The sequence below is a fragment of the Salmo trutta genome, unplaced genomic scaffold, assembly GCF_901001165.1.
Source record: "Salmo trutta unplaced genomic scaffold, fSalTru1.1, whole genome shotgun sequence".
NCBI lineage: Eukaryota > Metazoa > Chordata > Actinopteri > Salmoniformes > Salmonidae > Salmo > Salmo trutta.
This window is the reverse complement of record NW_021822941.1, coordinates 2,141,490-2,166,049: the sequence shown is the minus strand read 5'-3', so window position 1 is coordinate 2,166,049 and position 24,560 is coordinate 2,141,490. Positions and strand designations below refer to the sequence as shown.

The window sequence follows — 24,560 nt, the reverse complement described above, 5'->3', positions numbered from 1 at the left end:
AGTTGCCATAGCTCTCTGTTGTTGCCATTGCTCTCTGTTGTTGCCATAGCTCTCTGTTGTTACCATAGCTCTCTGTTGTTGCCATAGCTCTCTGTTGTTGCCATAGCTCTCTGTTGTTGCCATTGCTCTCTGTTCTGAGACCAGTGTCTCGGCAGATGTTGTCCATGTTGGTTTCATGTGGTGTTCCTGAGGGTGAACCCACAATATGAGACTGTAGAAAGTGAATCATATCCAAACAAGATTCTGGTTCTTTCTAACACTGTTCCTCTGCTACCTGTAGGTGCTGTTTCCTCCAGTCAGTTCATCCTAACACTGTTCCTCTGCTACCTGTAGGTGCTGTTTCCTCCAGTCAGTTCATCCTAACACTGTTCCTCTGTTACCTGTAGGTGCTGTTTCCTCCAGTCAGTTCATCCTAACACTGTTCCTCTGTTACCTGTAGGTGCTGTTTCCTCCAGTCAGTTCATCCTAACACTGTTCCTCTGTTACCTGTAGGTGCTGTTTCCTCCAGTCAGGATGGGATCTCTGCAGCAGAGGTGGAGCTGAGAGTCAGACCAGGAGACAATGTTGTTCTTCACTGTGACATCAGACAGACCATAGAAACAGTCTGGATCAGAAACTGTTCTCGTGGGAGTGAAACGTGTGAGGTTTCTGTCTTCAAGTCGCTAAAGATCCCTGTCCCACGCTTCACTTTCCTATGGAGGCGGTCTCTGAGATTCAATGACTTGCTGATTGAGAACATCACTGAGTCTGACCTGGGACTGTACTACTGCGCCACCATGGGGACAGAAGAGCAGAATAGATCCGACGGGGCTGTATATTACCTGGAGGTCTATCGCTATGGAAACATCACCACTAGGATTTCCTTTGGTGAGAACAAACTCCTTTTCTTTTTTACATGTTTCTGTTTTATCGATTGGTTTCATTTGGAAAGAGTCTAGAAAGTGTATAAATGTCTTTACGTGACTAAAATTGATGGAGGAACATTTATTTAACCTTTGTATCATAAGATTTTTACTGTCAACAATATCAGTGTAAACACAATATTTCCATTTCCCTTGGTGTAATGTAGAAAGGACACACTGATTGATTGGTCTGAAAATAACATAGAAAGTTGCCCACTGATAATGTACCTCACCATTAAACAGAGAACATCCAGGACAACCCTGACCCTGAATGTGGTCTGAGCTGGGTCCTGGTACTGGCCTCCAAATCTCTGTTCCTGCTCCTCATTCCTGCTGCCTTCTGGGTCGGAAAAATACACAGTGAGTCAGCAGGACATTGGGGGATACATGCCTACTGATATCAGTTAGTTTTGTTATGTATCAAATACACAGTGAGTCAGCAGGACATTGGGGGCTACATGCCTACGGATATCAGTTAGTTTTGTTATGTATCAAATACACAGTGAGTCAGCAGGACATTGGGGGATACATGCCTACTGATATCAGTTAGTTTTGTTATGTATCAAATACACAGTGACTCAGCAGGACATTGGGGGATACATGCCTACTGATATCAGTTAGTTTTGTTATGTATCAAGGTGTTTGTCATGATAGCAGTTGATGTTATTCTTCAATAACACAGACTCCAAAGCAAATCAGGGGGAGAAAAAGTGGTTTATTCAAACAGAAGGAATCATAGATGTTATGCTGGGAAGTAGATGGTCATTCTTCACTGTCCTAGCTAGCCTGTGGTCGACCAATTAGAATTCCTTGCAGTAAAATTGGGCCAATGGCCAAATAACAAGTATCCTGTTTCAGGCTCAATGTATAGACGATTTGGACCAATGAGAACTTGACATGTAGCTATGAGTCCCGGACTGAAATCCCTACACAGATGTTGAACTGAAAAACAACTATTTCCATTGATCATTCATGCCCCATTGACCTCTAGTCCTCTGTGTTGTGTATTATCTTACAATATTGTTACAGTCCCTTACTGAATGACATGTCTGTTATTCCCTACTGATTATGACGAATATCTGTTGACGTGTGTACTAGTTTTAATGTTTGTTTTTTTATATTAGCGGCAAAGAGGAATGCCAGAAAATAACCAGAGACCAGTCATTCTCCATGACACCACTGTAGTTGTTATGTCCCCTGAGAGACCAGAGACCAGTCATTCTCCATGACACCACTGTAGTTGTTATGTCCCCTGAGAGACCAGAGACCAGTCATTCTCCATGACACCACTGTAGTTGTTATGTCCCCTGAGAGACCAGAGACCAGTCATTCTCCATGACACCACTTTAGTTGTTATGTCCCCTGAGAGACCAGAGACCAGTCATTCTCCATGACACCACTGTAGTTGTTATGTCCCCTGAGAGACCAGAGACCAGTCATTCTCCATGACACCACTGTAGATGTTATGTCCCCTGAGAGACCAGAGACCAGTCATTCTCCATGACACCACTGTAGTTGTTATGTCCCCTGAGAGACCAGAGACCAGTCATTCTCCATGACACCACTGTAGTTGTTATGTCCCCTGAGAGACCAGAGACCAGTCATTCTCCATGACACCACTGTAGTTGTTATGGCCCCTGAGAGACCAGAGACCAGTCATTCTCCATGACACCACTGTAGATGTTATGTCCCCTGAGAGACCAGAGACCAGTCATTCTCCATGACACCACTGTAGTTGTTATGTCCCCTGAGAGACCAGAGACCAGTCATTCTCCATGACACCACTGTAGATGTTATGTCCCCTGAGAGACCAGAGACCAGTCATTCTCCATGACACCACTGTAGTTGTTATGTCCCCTGAGAGACCAGAGACCAGTCATTCTCCGTGACACCACTGTAGTTGTTCTGTCCCCTGAGAGACCAGAGACCAGTCATTCTCCATGACACCACTGTAGATGTTATGTCCCCTGAGAGACCAGAGACCAGTCATTCTCCATGACACCACTGTAGTTGTTATGTCCCCTGAGAGACCAGAGACCAGTCATTCTCCATGACACCACTGTAGTTGTTATGTCCCCTGAGAGACCAGAGACCAGTCATTCTCCATGACACCACTGTAGTTGTTATGTCCCCTGAGAGACCAGAGACCAGTCATTCTCCATGACACCACTGTAGATGTTATGTCCCCTGAGAGACCAGAGACCAGTCATTCTCCATGACACCACTGTAGTTGTTATGTCCCCTGAGAGACCAGAGACCAGTCATTCTCCATGACACCACTGTAGTTGTTATGTCCTCTGAGAGATGTAATAGGTTTTTCTATGATAAAATCAGTGTTGTTTTTCTAGAAAATCGTGCAATACGTTTTGTCAATGGAGCCTTTATGCTTTATGTCTTTTGATTAAAGTTGTGTGTGTCACCCATTACCCAAGGTGTTTAATACCAATTAAATGTATTCCCTTATTAAAAATTTGAATTCTCAATTATGTAAAAAGGTTATCTTTACTTTTATCTGTAGCTATGTGACTGTTTTAGCATTTTGTTTGAGAATGTACTGTAACCAAGCAATAAATACTTACAAAACAATGATACATTTGAAATTTTGTTAACATTTATTTTAAAATTCATCATTATCAATGCATACAAAGTTTCCTTTCAATAAAGTATTTTAGTGCAGGTCCGTTTCTGAGGACCTTGACTTGGTCAACACTTTCTTTAGATATAGTTGACTCTTTCCTAGACACCCAAGACTGTAAAACGGTCAATAAAATAAATTATATTTAATTAACAAACAAGTAAAAGATGTCATGAACATTTTTTACATAAAAATTCAGAAACTACCCCCCCAAAGGCACCTTCAAATAAAATCAGTAAATTAATCACCTTGAAAAGAAAAACTGAACTTCCACAAAGAAAAAGAACAGAACAATTCTCAAAAACAAGCTAATTTAATTACATTAATTTAGTTTTTAAAAATCACATCCTTTCTCAAAGCTCAGTTCTAAAAGAAACAAAACGCAACAGTGGTTAGAGAGTCTAACCTAGTGGTTAGAGAGTTGGGCCACTAACCAAAAGGTTACTTGATCAAATCCCCAAGCTGACAAGGTAAAACATCTGTCGTTCTGCTCCTGAACAAGGCAGTTAAACCCACTGTTCCTAGGCCATCATTGTAAATAAGAATTTGTTCTTAACTGACTTGCCTAGTTAAATTAAAAAAACATGCTTTTCAACTAATTTCTAGGTTTTCCAGAAATCCTGGTTGGAATATTTCCGATTTTCCCTCTAGATTCTGGGAACCTTCTGACCAGGATTCCAGGGAATCTTCTGACCGGAAAACCTGGGAATTTGGGAAAGTTATCTAAATGTTGCAACCGTACACATACTAGAAATCTACCCCAAGCAAAGCTCTGTGACTGCACTGAGGAAAAGGTCTAGGAACCATACTAGAAATCTACCCCAATCTACAGTCAATAAAATTCATTGTATTTAAATAACAAACAAGTAAAAGATGTCATGAACATTTTTTTACATAAAAATTCAGAAACTACCCCCCAAAGGCACCTTCAAATAAAATCAGTAAATTAATCACCTTGAAAAGAAAAACTGAACTTCCACAAAGAAAAAGAACAGAACAATTCTCAAAAACAAGCTAATTTAATTAGGTTAATTTTGTTTTTAAAAAATCACATCCTTTATCAAAGCTCAGTTCTAAAAGAAACAAAAAGCAACAGGTAGCCTAGTGGTTAGAGAGTCTAACCTAGTGGTTAGAGAGTTGGGCCACTAACCAAAAGGTTGCTTGATCAAATTCCTAAGCTGACAAGGTAAAACATCTGTCGTTCTGCTCCTGAACAAGGCAGTTAACCCACTGTTCCTAGGCCGTCATTGTAAATAAGAATTTGTTCTTAACTGACTTGCCTAGTTAAATTCAAAAAACATGCTTTTCAACTAATTTCCAGGTTTTCCAGAAATCCTGGTTGGAATATTTCCGATTTTCCCTCTAGATTCTGAGAATCTTCTGACCAGGATTCCAGGAAAACCTGGGAATTTGGGAAAGTTATCTAAATGTTGCAACCGTACACATACTAGAAATCTCCCGCAAGCAAAGCTCTGTGACTGCACTGAGGAAACCGTCTAGGAACCATTGAACAGCACTGTGACTGCACTGAGGAAACCGTCTAGGAACCACTGAACAGCACCGTGACTGCACTGATAAAAAGGTCTTGGAACCATTGAACAGCACTGTGACTGCACTGAGGAAACCGTCTAGGAACCATTGAACAGCACTGTGACTGCACTGATGAAAAGGTCTAGGAACCATTGAACAGCACTCCCCAATCCAAATAAACTACAGTTGCTTCTATCGTACAGGAGAAGAGCTCCGAAGAAATGCTCCCTAGTCAAGAAATAAATAGCTCAGCTCTAAACACCCAACGCTGAACATAGGAGGCGATCAAACATAGTATGGGATCACACTGCTTCCAAATGAAGCTGAAACGGGACACCCATCATTGGTCTACTTATTAAGACTTCCTTGCAGAGACAACATTTGTGCACCATAGGTTATCTTACACCCTTCATCCTCTTTGTCCCTCTGAGGACATCCGGCCAGAGGGGTATACTATAAAAGCAGGATCAATGAGTTAGCCAGCTAACTTGCCTAAACGTTATGAAAATAGCTTTTTATACCTTTAAGCTTGACATGGGCATTGTCCAATTGACTAAACAACCAAAGACACACATATCTAAGTTTAGCTTTTCTTAATGAACCAGAAAATCAATAGTTATTTCTGGTTATTTATCAAAGTTAGAGGGTTAACTATGGTGAATTAAAAGATAGCTGGTTAATTGATTCTGCTTTGTATTACCAAAATAGTACCGAAACTATACCAAACACTGTCTCCTGTTTTCAGAGTATTCAGTCCAGTATGAGTTTGATCAGTCTTAGAGACTGCCATGTCAACTCAAGAGTTTGGTGCGTGCCCATTGACTAGCCATTGCCAAAATAAGATGTTGTCCAGTAATCTGCGCTTTTTCGGCCAGGACACTATTTTTCTGGGTTTCAAAAATCAGTCTTTGTTGGCTTTGAAAAAACATTTATCAATCCTATTGCTCATGTTTTTTTCTTTCAAACATGCAATCCCAGCCAAGAGTCCGTGTCGGTTTTTAGAAAATCAAATCTATAAGACTAATGTTCATGTTTCCTCTCAGCTTTTCATGGCTGAGGTCTTTCCAGATCTCTCTCTTTAAAAAAAAATGAAGAGTTTCATAACCTCAAGAGAATTCCTGGTTAAAAAAATGGACATAAAAAAGTGTTTAAATTCCAGTTAACGGTCAGAGATTGTTCAGGCCCCCTTGTGGCAGTTCTGGGGTATGATCTTTCCTTTTCTTAAAAAGGTTCTTGAGTTTGGATGACTTCGTGCTTTTGTCTTTGTCCTTTTGGTGCCTCTCGCCTCTCATCTCCGGGGGCAACGTGTTTAGGGACCGGCCGCTCCTCGGGGGCGGAACAGGAGGATTACCTTCTCGCTCTCCTCCTTCCGTGATCCTCTGGGGCAGGTCAGAGGTTGTTGCTGGGGTCGTTGCTGGGGTGATACAGGACTTCTCCAGAATTCCGTCATACACCAGTTCGGTCAGGTGGTCGGAGGTATAAGGGTCAGGGGTCTGGGTTTGTTTCCATGGCGTAGACAATGTGAGGTCAGGTTGTCCGAACTGACCTCGATCCAAAACCTGGGGACCGTGACCCAACTGGGACGACCCAGCATACTCCTCCCTGGAAATCCTCCGTTTGGGGATTTCCGGGGCACTGTCGACCCTGTCCGGGTAGATCTTCCCAGTGGGAGTGTCTATGGATCTGTCAATCTTATCACTGTTTGTTCGTCTGCCAGCGTGAGAGCACATCTCATGGTGTTCGTCTATCGATATCTTCCTCGTGGCGGCAGATGGTGGTTCCACTGGGAACTCTATCTTCTTCCTGAGCATCTTGTGAGAAGAGTTGCTGTCCAGATGAAGGGTCAGTTTGTCTCTGGTCATCGCCATCCTCCTCTGAGTGCTGTCAGCTAAGAAGTCCACCTCCTCTCGGGATATCCTTCTCGTTGGGGTTCCAATGGCCGCCACAATTTCTTCTCTGGGCCTTCCTCTCATGGTGTTGTTGAATGAGACTTCCCCCCTGTTCTCTCTCATCATCTGCCTGGAGCCGGTGTCCAGAGACACACCGATCATGTCTGTAGATAGAAGAGACCTCTTCTTTGAGACGTGAGTCTCCAACGGAACCTCGTGATACTCATCTCTGGATGACTTCCTTGAGACGTTGTCCATCGAACGACCCAAGACCTTTTTGGCTGCTGCGTCGGCGGGGGGGTCCATGGAAGTCTCACTTTTGCCTCTTTGCATTTTCCTTGGAGCAGTGTTGTCCACAGCAGAAGAGTCTGGCTCGTCTTTAGATGATGTCTTCAATGTGGCTTCATCCAAGGAAGCTTCCAGTTCTTCTCTAGCTATCTTACAAACGGGGGATTCTGTTCCGGAAGGTTCTGATGACCTTCTGCTGACAGGAGGGGTCCTGTCAGAATAAATTACCTGAGAATCTCTGTAGAGAGAAGGAGAGAGAGAGGGAGGGGAGAGAGACGGGGGGAGAGAGGGGGAGTGAGGGAGAGTGAGAGGGAGAGAGAGGAAAAGATATATAGAGAGAAAGATTCCATCAAGGTTCACAAAGTTTCAATCATACATTGAAAATACTGTAAGTATACCGTGAGTCACCTTGTAATCAGTGGACACAGAGAAGCGTTGTAGAAAATTGGAATCAGAATTGGAACGTCAGTTTATTTCCTAAATTGACTGAATTGAAACTGTGCGACTCACCCCCTCCGCTGGGCGTTGATGAAGATCTGCTCCTCTTCCTCGAAGCAGGGGAGCGTGGTGTGGATAGGGATAAGGATATCAGGGTCGGAGAAGGAGGATGAGGAAGAGGAAGAGGAGGCGTGTCCAGAACGCCGTTGACGACACACAGTGGAGGTAGAGCCACGAGAGCGAGGGGAGCGCTTCATTGGTGGAACTAGGGTTGCAAAGGGAAGGGAACATTCCCGGTAACTTTTTTTTTTAAATCCCAGAAAAATGTGGGACAAATTTTGGGGACAAATTTTGGGGACAATTTTTTTCATTTTTTTCATTTTATGGAAACCTATTCAGGGACAACCTCGCAAAAATAAAACTAAACCTGATTCAACTAAGCAGCTAATCACTTAAACCTTGAATCAGGTATGGCAGTGGTTCTCCAACCTCTCCTCAGGAACCCCAGCCGTTCCAAACCTCTCCTCAGGAACCCCAGCTGTTCCAAACCTCTCCTCAGGAACCCCAGCTGTTCCAAACCTCTCCTCAGGACCCCCAGCCGTTCCAAACCTCTCCTGTGGAGCTTCAGCCGTTCCAAACCTCTCCTCAGGACCCCCAGCCGTTCCAAACCTCTCCTGTGGAGCTTCAGCCGTTCCAAACCTCTCCTCAGGAACCCAGCCGTTCCAAACCTCTCCTCAGGAACCCAGCCGTTCCAAACCTCTCCTCAGGACCCCCAGCCATTCCAAACCTCTCCTCAGGAACCCCAGCCGTTCCAAACCTCTCCTCGGGACCCCCAGCCATTCCAAACCTCTCCTCAGGACCCCCAGCCGTTCCAAAACTCTCCTGGGGAGCTCCATCCATTCCAAACCTCTCCTCAGGAACCCCAGCCGTTCCAAACCTCTCCTCAGGAACTCCATCCGTTCCAAACCTCTCCTGTGGACCCCCAGCTGTTCTAAACCTTTCCTCAGGACCCCCAGCTGTTCCATGTGTTTGATATATTCCAGAGCTAGCACCTGATTCAACGTGTCAACTAATCGTCAAGCCCTTGACTACGTATGGACATGAGATTGGTTGATTGATTACCACGGTGATCCCATAAACATACACTCACTGTGCTGTAAATCTGTTTGCATAAACATGTCTGCTTAAAATGACCACATTATATTTTCATTATATTGACCAACCGAGCGACTGATTGCTATAACCTACCTAAGATGGGTGCTGAGGGGTCTTCCATCAGATCCTCCAGAGAGCCTTGTATTGTTTCATGACAGGAAGGGAAGGTGGGAACAGACACCCTGGGCATTGCCACCCAGTTAGAGTCTGAATACAGCGTGGCTGTCAGGCTGGCCAGGCCAGAGTTCCTGAGGAGAGGGAAACCACACAGACGCTCTATCTGTTGCCAGCGGTGGAGACGCTCCCGTAGGCAGGCCGTGACTTCTGATAGGGCGTTCCTGTGAGGGATGTCAAAAGCACAGTTTACGTCGGCTAGCTGATACAACACACAGGTAAGGACTGTTGTAATACAGTAACATGTCAGCTATGTCAACACAACATACATTAGTTTAGTATGTTACTGTGACACAACAAAGTCAAATCGGTTACAAAAACTCCGTCACAAAACACGTCACAAAAACACATCAACTCCGTCACAAAGACACGTCAACTCCGTCACAAAACACGTCACAAAAACACGTCAACTCCGTCACAAAACACGTCACAAAAACACGTCAACTCCGTCACAAAACACATCACAAAAACACATCAACTCCGTCACAAAGACACGTCACAAAAACACGTCAACTCCGTCACCAAAACACGTCACAAAAACACATCAACTCCGTCATAAAACACGTCACAAAAACACGTCAACTCCGTCACCAAAACACATCAACTCCGTCACAAAAACACGTCACAAAAACACGTCAACTCCGTCACAAAACACGTCACAAAAACACGTCAACTCCGTCACCAAAACACATCAACTCCGTCACAAAAACACGTCAACTCCGTCACAAAAACACGTCAACTCCGTCACAAAACACGTCACAAAAACACGAGAACAGCAACTACAACTCATAGTTGCGGACCGTGGCACAGATGAATGAGTAACAGCACATATGGGAAAACTGAGCTTCTGATGTAATCAAATCAGGAAATAGCCTCCATGAAAGTAAGAGTGAGAGTAAACATGGTTTCTAGTTGAGGTTAGTTACAAGTCCAGTGTCCTGCTTCACATCAGTTCAAAAGACTGAAGAGTGACTGAAGAGACCGGCTGGAAGCTGTGTGGGAGAGCCAGTCAGATCAGCTCAATCAGATCACACAACTTTACTTCTGCCAATGAGAGGACTACATTAAATATTCTGCATGCTTGGTTAGGATTGGACGAAACGGATGAAAAGTAGATTCATGTCAAGTTAAATGTCCAGTAGTCTCATGTGGAATTCTCGTCATGTCACATTTTTATCGACTGAAATTCTAAGTAATTTGTTACAGTTATGTTTTTTTCTCTCTCTGGTCTCGTTATCCTCATAGTTTTAGTCAGGAAAAATAGGTTGTTATTTTGTCAGAGTTATTGTTGACTAAATTAAGACTGTGTGTGTGTCTGTGTGTGTGATCTTGTTCTTCTATCCTCGTGGGGACCTGAAATCCCCACGTCCCCATGAGGACAAAAGCTATTTTAAGCTTAGGGGTTAGGGGTTAAGGTTAGGAAAAATATGATTTTGAATGGTAATCAATTTTTAGGTCCCCACGAGGATAGAAAAACAAGTGTGTGTGTGTGTGTCTCTCACTTGGCCTCCAGGATCTTGGTGTCAACATCGTCCAGTGAGGAGCTGTGAGCCACGTGGAACGTCCCCATGAGGGAACTCCTCTTCTTCTTGATCTTCTCTGCCTGGACAGGATATACACATACCAATATGAGGTCACATCCTGCTGTTCATGTCCACACCAGGGGTTAATATGGAGGATAGATTACTTGTTTAATGCATTATCCTGGTCATGTCCACACCAGGGGTCAATATGGAGGATAGATGACTTGTTTAATGCATTATCCTGGTCATGTCCACACCAGGGGTTAATATGGAGGATAGATGACTTGGTTAATGCATTATCCTGTTCATGTCCACACCAGGGGTCAATATGGAGGATAGATTACTTGTTTAATGCATTATCCTGGTCATGTCCACACCAGGGGTTAATATGGAGGATAGATGACTTGTTTAATGCATTATCCTGGTCATGTCCACACCAGGGGTCAATATGGAGGATAGATGACTTGTTTTATGCATTATCCTGGTCATGTCCACACCAGGGGTTAATATGGAGGATAGTTGACTTGTTTAATGCATTATCCTGGTCATGTCCACACCAGGGGTTAATATGGAGGATAGATGACTTGGTTAATGCATTATCCTGTTCATGTCCACACCAGGGGTCAATATGGAGGATAGATGACTTGTTTTATGCATTATCCTGGTCATGTCCACACCAGGGGTTAATATGGAGGATAGATGACTTGTTTAATGCATTATCCTGGTCATGTCCACACCAGGGGTTAATATGGAGGATAGATGACTTGGTTAATGCATTATCCTGTTCATGTCCACACCAGGGGTCAATATGGAGGATAGATTACTTGTTTTATGCATTATCCTGGTCATGTCCACACCAGGGGTTAATATGGAGGATAGATGACTTGTTTATTGCATTATCCTGGTCATGTCCACACCAGGGGTTAATATGGAGGATAGATGACTTGGTTAATGCATTATCCTGTTCATGTCCACACCAGGGGTCAATATGGAGGATAGATTACTTGTTTTATGCATTATCCTGGTCATGTCCACACCAGGGGTTAATATGGAGGATAGATGACTTGTTTATTGCATTATCCTGGTCATGTCCATACCAGGGGTTAATATGGAGGATAGATGACTTGTTTAATGCATTATCCTGGTCATGTCCATACAAGGGGTTAATATAGAGGACAAATGACTAGTTTAATGCATTATCCTGGTCATGTCCACACCAGGGGTTAATATGGAGGATAGATGACTTGTTTAATGCATTATCCTGGTCATGTCCATACCAGGGGTTAATATAGAGGACAGATGACTAGTTTAATGCATTATCCTGGTCATGTCCACACCAGGGGTTAATATGGAGGATAGATGACTTGTTTAATGCATTATCCTGGTCATGTCCACACCAGGGGTTAATTACAGCCCCTATGTTCTTTCTTCCCATGTGAAGTCAGTGAACAGTCAATCAGTTGAATCAATAAACTGATTGATAGGTTTTACGTCTCTCTCCTACCTCCTCCTTTGCGGTGGCCAGTTGCAGCTCAGCGCTGTGTTTCTTGATGTTGTAGTACTGGACCAATCAACCAACGGATCAACTAATCCACCAACCAACTAATCCACCAACCAATCAACTATTCCACCAACCAACCAACCAATCAACTAATCCACCAACCAACTAATCCACCAACAAATCAACTAATCCACCAACCAACCAACTAATCCACCAACCAACCAACTAATCCACCAACCAACCAACTAATCCATCCACCAACCAACCAACCAACCAACCAACTAATCCACCAACCAATCAACTAATCCACCAACCAACCAACTAATCCACCAAACAACCAACTAATCCACCAACCAACCAACAAACCAACTAATCCACCAAAGAACCAATCAACTAATCCACCAACCAACTAATCCCCCAACCAACCAATGAATCAACTAATCCACCAACCCACCAACCAACCCACCAACCAACTAATCCACCAACCAACTAATCCCCCAACCAACCAACCAATCAACTAATCCACCACCCAACTAATCCACCGACCAACTAATCCACCAACCAACCAACTAATCCACCAACCAACAAACCAACTAATCCACCAACCAACTAATCAACCAACCAACTAATCCACCAACCAACTAATCCACCAACCAACTAATCCACCAACCAACCAACCACCCAACTAATCCACCAACCAACTAATCCACCAACCAACCAACCAACCAACCAACTAATCCACCAACCAACTAATCCACCAAATAATCAGTAGTCTCCAATTAATCTAACCAACCAACCAACTAATCCACCAACCAACTAATCAACCAACCAACTAATCAACCAACCAACTAATCCACCAACCAACTAATCCACCAACCAACTAATCCACCAACCAACCACCCAACTAATCCACCACCCAACTAATCCACCAACCAACTAATCCACCAACCAACCACCCAACTAATCCACCAACTAACTAATCCACCACCCAACTAATCCACCACCCAACTAATCCACCACCCAACTAATCCACCAACCAACTAATCCACCAACCAACCAACTAATCCACCAACCAACTAATCCACCAACTAATCCACCACCCAACTAATCCACCACCAAACTAATCCACCAACCAATTAATCCACCACCCAACTAATCCACCAACCAACTAATCCACCACCCAACTAATCCACCACCCAACTAATCCACCAACCAACTAATCCACCAACCAACCAACCAACCAACTAATCCACCAACCAACTAATCCACCAAATAATCCACCACCCAACTAATCCACCACCCAACTAATCCACCAACCAACTAATCCACCACCCAACTAATCCACCACCCAACTAATCCACCACCCAACTAATCCACCACCCAACTAATCCACCAACCAACTAATCCACCACCCAACTAATCCACCACCCAACTAATCCACCAACCAACTAATCCACCAACCAACCAACCAACTAATCCACCAACCAACCAACCAACTAATTCACCAACCAACTAATTCACCAACCAACTAATCCACCAACCAACTAATCCACCAACCAACCAACCAACCAACTAATCCACCAACCAACTAATCCACCAACCAACTAATCCACCAACCAACCAACTAATCCACCAACCAACTAATCCACCAACCAACTAATCCACCAACCAACTAATCCACCAACCAACCAACCAACTAATCCACCAACCAACCAACCAACTAATCCACCAACCAACTAATCCACCAAATAATCAGTAGTCTCCTACCTCTTCCTTGGCTACGTTGAGCTGCAGCTCAGCACTGTGTTTCTTGATGTTGTAGTACTGGACCTCCACCTCGTGGGTCAGCTGTAGCCAGAGCTGTAGGGCCTCCGGGACAGACCAGTAAGCCATCATGTCCTTCTCTGCCTTCTTTAATGCTCCCCGAACCTAGATACACACACACAGTCGCACACACACACACAGGCACACACAAACACACAGTCGCACACACACACACAGGCACACACACACACACAGGCACACACACAGGCACACACACACACACAGGCACACACACAGGCACACACACACACACACAGGCACACACACAGGCACACAAACACACAGTCGCACACACACACAGTCGCACACAAACACACAGGCACACACACAGGCACACAAACACACAGGCGCACACAAACACACAGTCGCACACAAACACACAGGCACACACACAGGCACACAAACACACAGGCGCACACAAACACACAGGCACACAGGCACACACAGGAACACACAGGCACACACAGGAACACACAGGCACACACAAACACACAGGCACACACAGGCACACACAGGCACACACAGGCACACACACAGACACACACACACAGGCACACACAGGAACACACAGGCACACACAAACACACAGGCGCACACAAACACACAGGCGCACACAAACACACAGGCACACACACAGGCACACAAACACACAGGCGCACACAAACACACAGGCACACACACAGACACACAGGAAAAGGGTTAGAGATTTTGATTGATTGATGGATGGCACATTTTCACCACCAGCCTTGACCCAATACTGATAGTGTTTCCTACACTGTGGACTTGCTTCACACAGGAGATGGAACTGGTTAGCAAATAGCATGTGTTTGGAAGATCAAAGGCGGTTAATGGCCCACTCCTTAATTTGAAAAAACCCTCCAAACTGCCCTGCCACTTGGTTTGCTCTAAAGCTGAGGGCTGGTGCAGGAGAAATGGAACCACTTAAACTGGACACAAGGACAACCCTACCCGCTCCTGCTCCTCCTCTACACATCTGAGTCAGATCAGTTTGGGTTAAGAGTTAGCTTAGGTTAGGTAATGCTAGGTTAGGCAAGGCAAGATTAGGTTAGGTTAGGATAGGTTAGGATAGGTATGGTAAGGTTAGGTTAGTTTAGGTTAGGTTAGGTAATGCTAGGTTAGGCAAGACAAGGTTAGGTTAGGTTAGGTTAGGATAGGTTAGGATAGGTATGGTAAGGTTAGGTAGGGTTAGGTAAGGTTAGATAAGGTAAGGTTAGGATAGGTTAGGTATGGTAAGATTAGGTTAGGTATGGTAGGGTTAGGTATGGTAAGATTAGGTTAGGTTAGGTAAGGTAGGGTTAGGATAGGTTAGGTAGGGTTAGGTTAGGTTAGGTTAGGTTAGTTAAGGTTAGGTTAGGTTAGGTTAGGTTAGGTAGGGTTAGGTTAGGTTAGGTAAGGTTAGGTTAGGTAAGGTTAGGTTAGGTAAGGTTAGGTTAGGTTAGGTAGGGTTAGGTTAGGTTAGGTTAGGTAAGGTTAGGTTAGGTAAGGTAGGGTTAGGTAGGGTTAGGTAGGGTTAGGTTAGGTAGGGTTAGGTTAGGTTAGGTAAGGTAGGGTTAGGTAGGGTTAGGTTAGTTAAGGTTAGGTTAGGTTAGGTTAGGTAGGGTTAGGTAGGGTTAGGTTAGGTAGGGTAGGGTTAGGTAGGTTAGGGTTAGGTAGGGTTAGGTAGGGTAGGGTTAGGTAGGGTTAGGTTAGGTAGGGTTAGGTTAGGTTAGGTAAGGTAGGGTTAGGTAGGGTTAGGTTAGTTAAGGTTAGGTAGGTTAGATTAGGTTAGGTTAGGTTCTCTACCTGCTCCAGCTCCTCCTCTGCATATCTCAGTCTGCTCAGTTGACTGACGGCTCCAGCTCTCAGCTGATGGAGTCTGTGTGCCTCCTCCTGGGCTCCCATGATCTCATCCCTCATCTTCTCCTCCAGGTTCTGTTTCTCCTCCGCCACGTTACGCTTCTCCTCCTGGGCCTGCTCCAGCCTGGTTTCAGGACGGGTCACGCGTTAGTAGGACAGCAGCAAAGACACACACACACACACGGAGGTAAGCAGGACAAACACATACATTATCAGGAAACATTTAAACACACACACACACACACACATTAGCAGGAAACACACATAACAGTCCTCCTCAACCCTCCAATACACACACAGTTATAGACACTCACTGTTCCTGTAGTTCTCTGAGGCTGAGCTCAGCACTCTGCAGACTCTCCAGGTCCTTCATCATCTTGGAGATGTGAACTTTAGAAGCTTTGTTCTGGACCTGGGAGAACCAGCAGCCTCCTACACCCATCATCACAGAAACTAGCAGCAACAAGTCCTTCATGTAGTTATGGGGTGGGCCTGGAGGAGGAGGAGGAGGAGGAGGAGGAGAGGAGGAGGAGGAGAGGAGGAGGAGAGGAGGAGGAGAGAAGAGGAAGGGGGAAGAGGAGAAAGATGATTTCATTTGTTCAGAGCTTTTCAATATAATCAGTGGACATGAGCAAATGCACAAAGTGTGTGTGTGTGTGTGTGTGTGTGTGTGTGTGTGTGTGTGTGTGTGTGTGTGTGTGTACTGTCTACACACGTATAGGAGCACCAAACAGCACCACGTCCAGAGCCTTGATGTTGAGTTTCTGTTTGTCTCTCTGGTCCAGGATCTTCAGCTGGCCACTCAGGAACGACGGCTCATTGGCTGCTATCCTGCACACATCACAACAACACCAGCTCTGATTAGACGAGAAAACTAAAGTGTTCTGATTGGATCTTTCTACATCTGATTGGACTGTGTTTCTCTTTCTGTTCTGTTGTTATTAAGCGTTTTAATTTGACAAATTGAGCTGCTTCGGATTTGTTTGTAATTGTATAGTAATGACTCAAAATCTACCAAATGGATATTGAACTAGGGTGTGTTACCTGATTGACCAGTAAGTTTCAGTAAGAAGCTTTCTGATTGGCTGTGCCCACCAGGAAGAGCCTCTCTGAGGTTTCTGATTGGCCGTTCTCACCTGGGGAGGGTGTTGCCGTTGACTCTGAAGTCTTTAAAGTTCTTCTCGTACTGAGGCAGCTCTACAAACTCCCTGAGCCACCTCAACACCTCATCCTGAGTCCAGTTATGGACTGATAGAGAGAGGAGGAGGGGGAGAGAGGGAGGGGAAAGGAGAGAGAGGAGGAGGGGGAGAGGTGGGAGGGTTTGGTAATGAAGAAACTGTGAATGTAATAACATATTGCATAATCACACACACACAACGTACCTTCTGAGAACTTCCAGCCCCTCCATAGTTCTTCTATGGTGATGTGTTGGTCCTCTCTGTGAAGATTGCTGTGTTTGTTGGTCTGCTGCTGCTTCATGTCCTCGATGATGAACTACACAGCCAAGACACACACACACACACACACACACACACACACACACAGGATTATGAAAAGCTTGCAGCTTAATGTCAAAAGGTAAACGTCTAACACACACAGAGGGACGCACACACACACACAGAGGGATACACACACACACACACACACACACACACACACACACACACACACACACAGAGGGATACACACACACACACACACACACACACAGGATTATGAAAAGCTTGCAGCTTAATGTCAAAAGGTAAACGTCTAACACACACACACAGAAGGATAAACACACACACAGATACACACACACATACACACACTTAACCAACCACACACAACCACGCATGTCTAATAAACAGTCCACACATCCTTAACCTTTCTAACTTTCCACATTAGTTTGACGACTGTCAACTGTACCAATGATAAGGACCAAGACGTTTTAGTTTAGAGATAAAATAGACTGGGTGTCTGTGTATGTGTGTGTGCGTGTGTGTGTGTGTGTGTGTGTGTGTCTGTGTGCGTGCGTTCCACCATCTTGGAATCTATCCTTGGCTGTAATTCGATTCTTCATGTGATGGGGACAGGAATATCAGCCACCTTCCCCTCCCATCTCCACGGTAACAGCAACCCAATCCCATGGATCATCTAGCCCTGGGTGACATTCTGATGAGTTCTGGAGTTCTGGGACAAACAGTCCAACATTCTACACTTCTAATCTGGAGTCACTTATTCTAAAGGGGTTCTAGTGTCTGTGGCTTAAACAAACTAACAGGACAGGAATCATGAGACAGACAGACTGGACAACAGATGGTAGGGGTCTGACTGGTCGACGAGGATATACACACAGCATGTAACTGTATAAAGACCCCTACCATCTGTTGTCCAATCAAAACACACCTGAATCCCTCCTCCATGGTTACCGTACCTCCACGCTCTCCTCCACCTCTATCCCTCCATCCTGGTCGTCATCCATCTCTCTGTGGATGTTCCTCAGACCCTCCAGACTGTATCGGTCTGCCTCGTTCATACAGGGAGGTGACACCACCAGGCATGGGTCTATAGAGACGGTCAATCAATACATTTATCAATATGTTAGGTAGCCCTTTCCTGCAGTCAAACACCAGAAGTGCCCTCTAGTGGCCTCATGGTGGAATGTTATTCATGTTTTTCAGAATTAGTTTTAAAACAAAATTAACTGACAAAAATCTGGTGTTTCTATGTCAAACTGTTTTGTTATACTTCAGTCTACTGTGATGTATATAAAGTGTAATATTGGGATGCAAACTCTAAATGTAATATATTTCATCTCTATCTGACATGATACAGGTGTCTTATTATGTTTAAGTCCATAAACATGTGGGTGAAGTGTATACTTTTGTTACAAAGTAGATTTGTTTAAGACTACCAAGAAACACTCTGTGTGACCCTGATTTAGCCCACTGCAGTACAAGGTTTATCAATATACACTACATGACCAAAAGTATGTGGACACCTGCTTGTCGAACATCTCATTCCAAAATCATGGGCATTAATATGGAGTTGTTCCCCCCTTTGCTGCTATAACAGCCTCCACTCTTCTGGGAAGGCTTTCCACTAGATGTTGGAACATTGCTGTGGGGACTTGCTTCCATTCAGCCACAACAGCATTAGTGAGGTCGGACACTGATGTTGGGCGATTAGGCCTGGCTCACAGTTGGCGTTCCAATTCATCCCAAAGATGTTAGATGGGGTTGAGGTCAGGGCTCTATGCAGGCCAGTCAAGTTCTTCCACACCAATCTCGACAAACCATTCTCTGTATGGATCTCGCTTTTTGCATGGAAGCATTATCATGCTGAAACAGGACAGAATCTTCTAGAATGTCATTGTATGCTGTAGTTTCCCTTCACTGGAACTAAGGGGCCCAAACCATGAAGAACAGCCCCAGACCAGTATTCCTACTTCACTAAACTTAACATTTGGCACTACACATTGGGGTAGGTAGCGTTCTCCTGGCATCCGCCAAACCCAGATTCATCCATCGGACTGCCAGACAACGAGTTTCCACTGTTCCAGAGTCCAATGTAAGCGAGCTTTACACCACTCCAGCAAACGCTTGGCATTGCTCATGGTGATCTTAGGCTTGTGTGTGGCTGCTCGGCCATGGAAACCCACTTCATCAAGCTCCCAATGAACAATTCTTGTGCTGACGTTTCTTCTAGAGGCGGTTTAGAATTCAGTAATAAGTGCTGCAACCGAGGACTGATGATTTTTACGCTTTACGTGCTTCAGCGCTCTGACATCCCGCTCTGTGAGCTTCTGTGGCCTACCACTTCGCGGCTGAGCCGTTGTTGCTCCTATTTCACATTAACCTGCATTCTTAGTCACTGAGCACCGACCGGCACCGGATGTTCATGGAAGTTGAAAAGTAGTTGAAATTTGGTCAGTCTGCCTTGTCCACAGAATTGTTTTTGGTTTTTGGTACGGTCTGGACCAGATTTATATTTCAACATCCACAGATGTCAATTTTTGGTTTGTTCCGGAATTGATTGGGGCCAAACATAGACGTCCAACCAAACTGTACTCTACAGTACTCTACTGCACAGTACAGTACAGTATTATATTGTATTGTGCTCTACTGTACTGTAATGTACTCTAATCTACTGTACTGTACTGTAATCTACTGTACTGTACTCTAATCTACTGTACTGTCCTGTAATGTACTCTCCTGTAATGTACTGTACTGTACTATACTCTAATCTACTGTACTCTCCTGTACTGTACTGTACTGTACTCTAATCTACTGTGCTGTACTCTAATCTACTGTACTGTCCTGGAATGTACTGTACTGTACTCTAATCTACAGTACTGTACTCTAATCTACTGTGCTGTACTCTAATCTACTGTACTGTCCTGGAATGTACTGTACTGTACTCTAATCTACTGTACTGTACTCTAATACTGTACTCTAATCTACTGTACTATACTCTAATCTACTGTACTCTCCTGTACTGTACTGTACTCTAATCTACTGTACTGTACTCTAATCTACTGTACTGTACTCTAATCTACTGTACTGTACTCTAATCTACTGTACTCTTCTCTACTCTACTGCCACAATTCTCCACAGTTGCAACCCCCCCAAAAGAAATTGTGGGAGGAGGTGAAAAATACTCCAGTCTGAATTTAAACTACTAAAGCCTGGTAGAAAGTGTGTAGACATGATAATGAACCTACAATTATGAATCATTTCATCTCTGAAAACAACCAGTGAGCTTACTAAAATTATTAATCAAGAATATGGGAAAAATGTATTATTGACGATGGAAAAGGTGGGAATCTTGTTCCCTTGTATTTTTGGTGTGTATTACACGATTTGTGTGGCATTAATAATTTGTTGTGGCTAACGTTAGCTAGGCTAGGGGTTAAGGTTAGGGTAAGGAAACATGCTAGCTAAGTAGCTAAAAGGTTAAGGTTAGGGTTAAGGTTAGGAGTTAACCCTTTATTCTAAGGTCAAGGTTAGGGGAAGGATTAACTAACATGCTTAATTGTTGCAAAAGTAGCTAAAATGTAATAAGGACTTGCAAAGTTGCTAATTAGCTAAAAATGCTAATTGTCCATGATGAGATTCGAACACCCTCACCCATCCTCCCCAACCAAGCAACGTTGATCGTTTGTCTTAAGTAACCTACTGTGTCTTTAACTGTGATTGAAATTCCCTGTATACAAAATCGTGTAGTGCGCACGAAAAACATTACACTTGTAATCTGTGAAATTAGGTTGTGTGCATAGAGTTACATGGTTTGTTAAATTCTAAAGTGATACATCTATGTCACAACGCAATTCCGTCATCATGGAATTGCCCCAGTCCAAACCACACCTCTGGTCCTTGCCCTGCCGAAGTGCTCATGTCCAATTCTCAATGTCCAGTGGCGCCCTGTGTCTGAATGTGTCAATTAAGATGATCCATCCCGCATCCAGCTATGTTCGGCTACAAACAGCTGCTAGACTACTGCATGGCAAGAACACCATGCCACTCCACACCTGTTTCCATCTCCAATGCCCAGTGTCCCAGTGACTATAGAACGATAGGACCAGTGACCGAAGAGGTGTTGATAAAACGGTACATTTCCACCACGCCAGTTTGTTTCTCAACATTGATGACTCCCCCGTAACACCGAGCTCAGATAACCGCTGAGTGCGCAAAACACGTGCATAACAGTTAACGGTTGTCACTCCCTGTCTCCGCGAGATCCTGCTTCAGGACACACATTGCCCTGTGGTTGGAATAACTTCTCTTGATGAATCAAAGATCTGCAGATCTGGGCCAAATAAATGTAGCTAGTTTAGTTGCGCCTGGATTTACTTTTGGGGATATACCACAGGTTCCGTTACACCGGGCAAACTGCGCACAGCTCAATGATTAGAACGCGTTGATGCTCTTTGACCCAGATCTGCACTGATCTGACTCAAGTCAATCAAATTTATTCATAATCAATCAAATGTAATCAAATCCAATGTATTTATAAAGCCCTTCTTACATCAGCGGAAGTGCAGCAGAACGGCTGAAGTGGTTGTGTTTCAACTACATATGTGGACCCTGTCCTATTAACCTGTCCTATTAACCTGTCCTATTAACCTGTCCTATTAACCTGTCCTATTAACCTGTCCTATTCACCTGTCCTATTCACCTGTCCTATTCACCTATCCTATTAACCTGTCCTATTAACCTGTCCTATTCACCTATCCTATTCACCTGTCCTATTCACCTGTCCTATTCACCTGTCCTATTCACCTATCCTATTCACTTATCCTATTCACCTATCCTATTTACCTGTCCTATTCACCTATCCTATTCACCTATCCTATTCACCTATCCTATTAACCTGTCCTATTCACCTGTCCTATTCACCTATCCTATTAACCTGTCCTATTCACCTGTCCTATTCACCTATCCTATTCACCTATCCTATTCACCTATCCTATTTACCTGTCCTATTCACCTATCCTATTCACCTATCCTATTAACCTGTCCTATTTACCTGTCCTATGCACCTGTCCTATTCACCTGTCCTATTCACTTATCCTATTCACCTATCCTATTCACTTATCCTATTAACCTGTCCTATTCACCTGTCCTATTCACCTATCCTATTCACCTATCCTATTCACCTATCCTATTCACCTGTCCTATTCACCTATCCTATTCACCTGTCCTATTAACCTATCCTATTCACCTATCCTATTCACCTGTCCTATTCACCTGTCCTATTAACCTGTCCTATTCACCTATCCTATTCACCTGTCCTATTCACTTATCCTATTCACCTATCGTATTAACCTGTCCTATTCACCTATCCTATCGTTGCTAGATCAATGTTGGAGCAGGGTTTACTTCGAGGTAATGAGGGCGTATGGACGCATTGTTAGGCTACGGCTCTCCACGCTTATTGTCACCGTCAGTCATTCGGGGATCATTTTTACCTGTCGAGTCGAACACCGTTCTTTGGCCGGCAAAGGTGAGTCCGAGTTCCGGGTCATTGTGGTGATAGTAGCCGCTGTCCTGGATGATGCCCTGCGAAGCCTCGAATAAGACCCCGCGGAGCAGAAGGAGGAGAACCGGGGAAAGGAGCAACATCATGGGGTTAAGAGAAACTCTCACCCCGGTGGGAGCGAGAGAACCGGGAGAAGATCCACAAAAACAGATGTAGGCTACACAAACCCGGTTGGTTAACGATGTCAACTGCCAACACTCACATGCACTACCGTGCGCAAGTGTTACGCGATCAGATTGAGCTATTAACCGAACCGTTATTCAGAGATGTGACGCTAATGATTGGGTTCTGGTGGAGAAACTAACCAAGGGGGTATGGTGAAATATTCGATAACATTATAAAACAACTCATCCGTTACATTAAAACTCCAGAAAGGGTTCGAATTATTTTAATCCTTATCATGGGTTACAAAAAAAAGAATGGTTTGAATCCAAGATTATTATATCCAATAAGAAAATCCAATAGAAACTTCGACAGCAAGGAAATCTGAGTGAGACCGAAGCTCTCTCTCCACAAATTAAATCCACGGATTGAGAGATCAGAAGTCGAGCGTTCCAAAATTCCAAATCCAGTTCCAAAGTTCTAAATCCAGTTCCAAAATTCTAAATCCAGTTCCAAAGTGCACTGAAAGTTCTTTGATCACAGTTCAATATCCTGTCAAATACTGCAGTCATATACTATAACTCTTTATAGACATGTCAACTCTCTCCAGTTTTCCATATATATATATATATATATATTTTTTTTTTTCTCTTGCTCTCTCGTCGTGACGATCTTGCGAGAAACTGTCACACACACACGCAGAGATTAAATGACACTGAGGCTAGTTGTCCCTCCCGAGTCCCAGCAGCTTGCACAAACACTCAGAAACACATTTTTTCCGGTCATCCCTTGACTGCGTGTCCATTGGATCCGTTTGTGCACGCGTGTATGCGTGCGTCAAGGCTAATTCCCGACTGTTTATGCATGTTTCCCCAGACCTGAGGGTCATGTGGATGGGATTAACCAGTGTTTGGACACCTGTTAAAAGGCCTTCTCTGATGACGTCTATATCAGACACAGTAGGCTATTTTATGCAGTTAGAAATACTTGTAAATGGCTGCATTCTTCACACGCGCGCACTGACGCGGAGACAAACTCACTGATGAACACAGCAAGCGGACGAGGACGTCTCTCTCTCGTTAGAGGAACAGGGTGTCGTCTTTCTCCCGGGAACCCCCCTGAGAGCCTAAAAATAAAAAGGGGCCGGCTTTGGAGGTGACCTTTACCCTGTGAGCATGTGCAGGGGACAGTTGTCCATCCCTGGGAGTCAGCGGGCTCCGAAGAGTGTGGGGGGGGGACATTTTTACTGTGTGTGAACATAGTCTCAAACACACACTTTGTGACAATCAGGAAGCAGGGTGGGTGATTATAAAATATAATGTAGGGTTATAAAACACCCCAGTCGATGACTATTGTAAAGTATATGAAAGACTTTGAGCGTATTTGAGTTGACTTCCAAAAGCAGAGGATTTCAGATGGAAGTCAACGATAGTAGTCAGGGGGAGGTGCGAAAGCAGAGGATTTCAGATGAAAGTCAACGATAGCAGTCAGGGGGAGGTGCGAAAGCAGAGGATTTCAGATGGAAGTCAACGATAGCAGTCAGGGGGAGGTGCGAAAGCAGAGGATTTCAGATGGAAGTCAACGATAGTAGTCAGGGGGAGGTGCGAAAGCAGAGGATTTCAGATGGAAGTCAACGATAGTAGTCAGGGGGAGGTGCGAAAGCAGAGGATTTCAGATGGAAGTCAACGATAGTAGTCAGGGGGAGGTGCGAAAGCAGAG

General features: G+C 44.3%; 1 protein-coding gene across 2 annotated transcripts; it reads right to left on the bottom strand.

The window, feature by feature from the left end:
* Positions 1-3,491: 3,491 nt before the first annotated feature.
* On the bottom strand, positions 3,492-23,894 carry LOC115187365 (stromal interaction molecule 2). 2 transcript variants are annotated; one of them, XR_003876044.1, is made up of 13 exons: positions 22,669-23,894; positions 18,133-18,263; positions 17,099-17,210; positions 16,853-16,964; positions 16,432-16,547; positions 16,031-16,208; positions 15,663-15,840; positions 13,803-13,964; positions 10,514-10,614; positions 8,931-9,175; positions 7,755-7,947; positions 4,940-7,482; positions 3,492-4,239 (listed from the first exon to the last, which is right to left on the bottom strand). XR_003876044.1 is itself a non-coding variant. In XM_029746432.1 (12 exons), the coding sequence occupies exons 1-12, from the start codon at positions 22,823-22,825 to the stop codon at positions 6,234-6,236; spliced, it is 2,934 nt and encodes a 977-aa protein (XP_029602292.1). In that variant the 5' UTR covers positions 22,826-23,894; the 3' UTR covers positions 3,492-6,233. The 2 variants fall into 2 exon arrangements, 1 of the variants encoding a protein (XP_029602292.1); XM_029746432.1 differs by having other exon boundaries at positions 3,492-7,482.
* Between the last annotated feature and the right edge of the window lie 666 nt (positions 23,895-24,560).

What these genes read in the sequence shown, in the direction of transcription:
- LOC115187365 (XM_029746432.1), bottom strand. Translation starts at nt 22,825, where the DNA reads ATGATGTTGCTCCTTTCCCCGGTTCTCCTCCTTCTGCTCCGCGGGGTC. An exon ending in AGGTGGAGGAGAGCGTGGAG is followed by an intron (nt 17,211 to 18,132) that starts GTACGGTAACCA and finishes TTGGCTGTGTAG; the next exon opens with TTCATCATCGAGGACATGAA. An exon ending in ACCAAGATCCTGGAGGCCAA is followed by an intron (nt 9,176 to 10,513) that starts GTGAGAGACACA and finishes CATCCCTCACAG; the next exon opens with GAACGCCCTATCAGAAGTCA.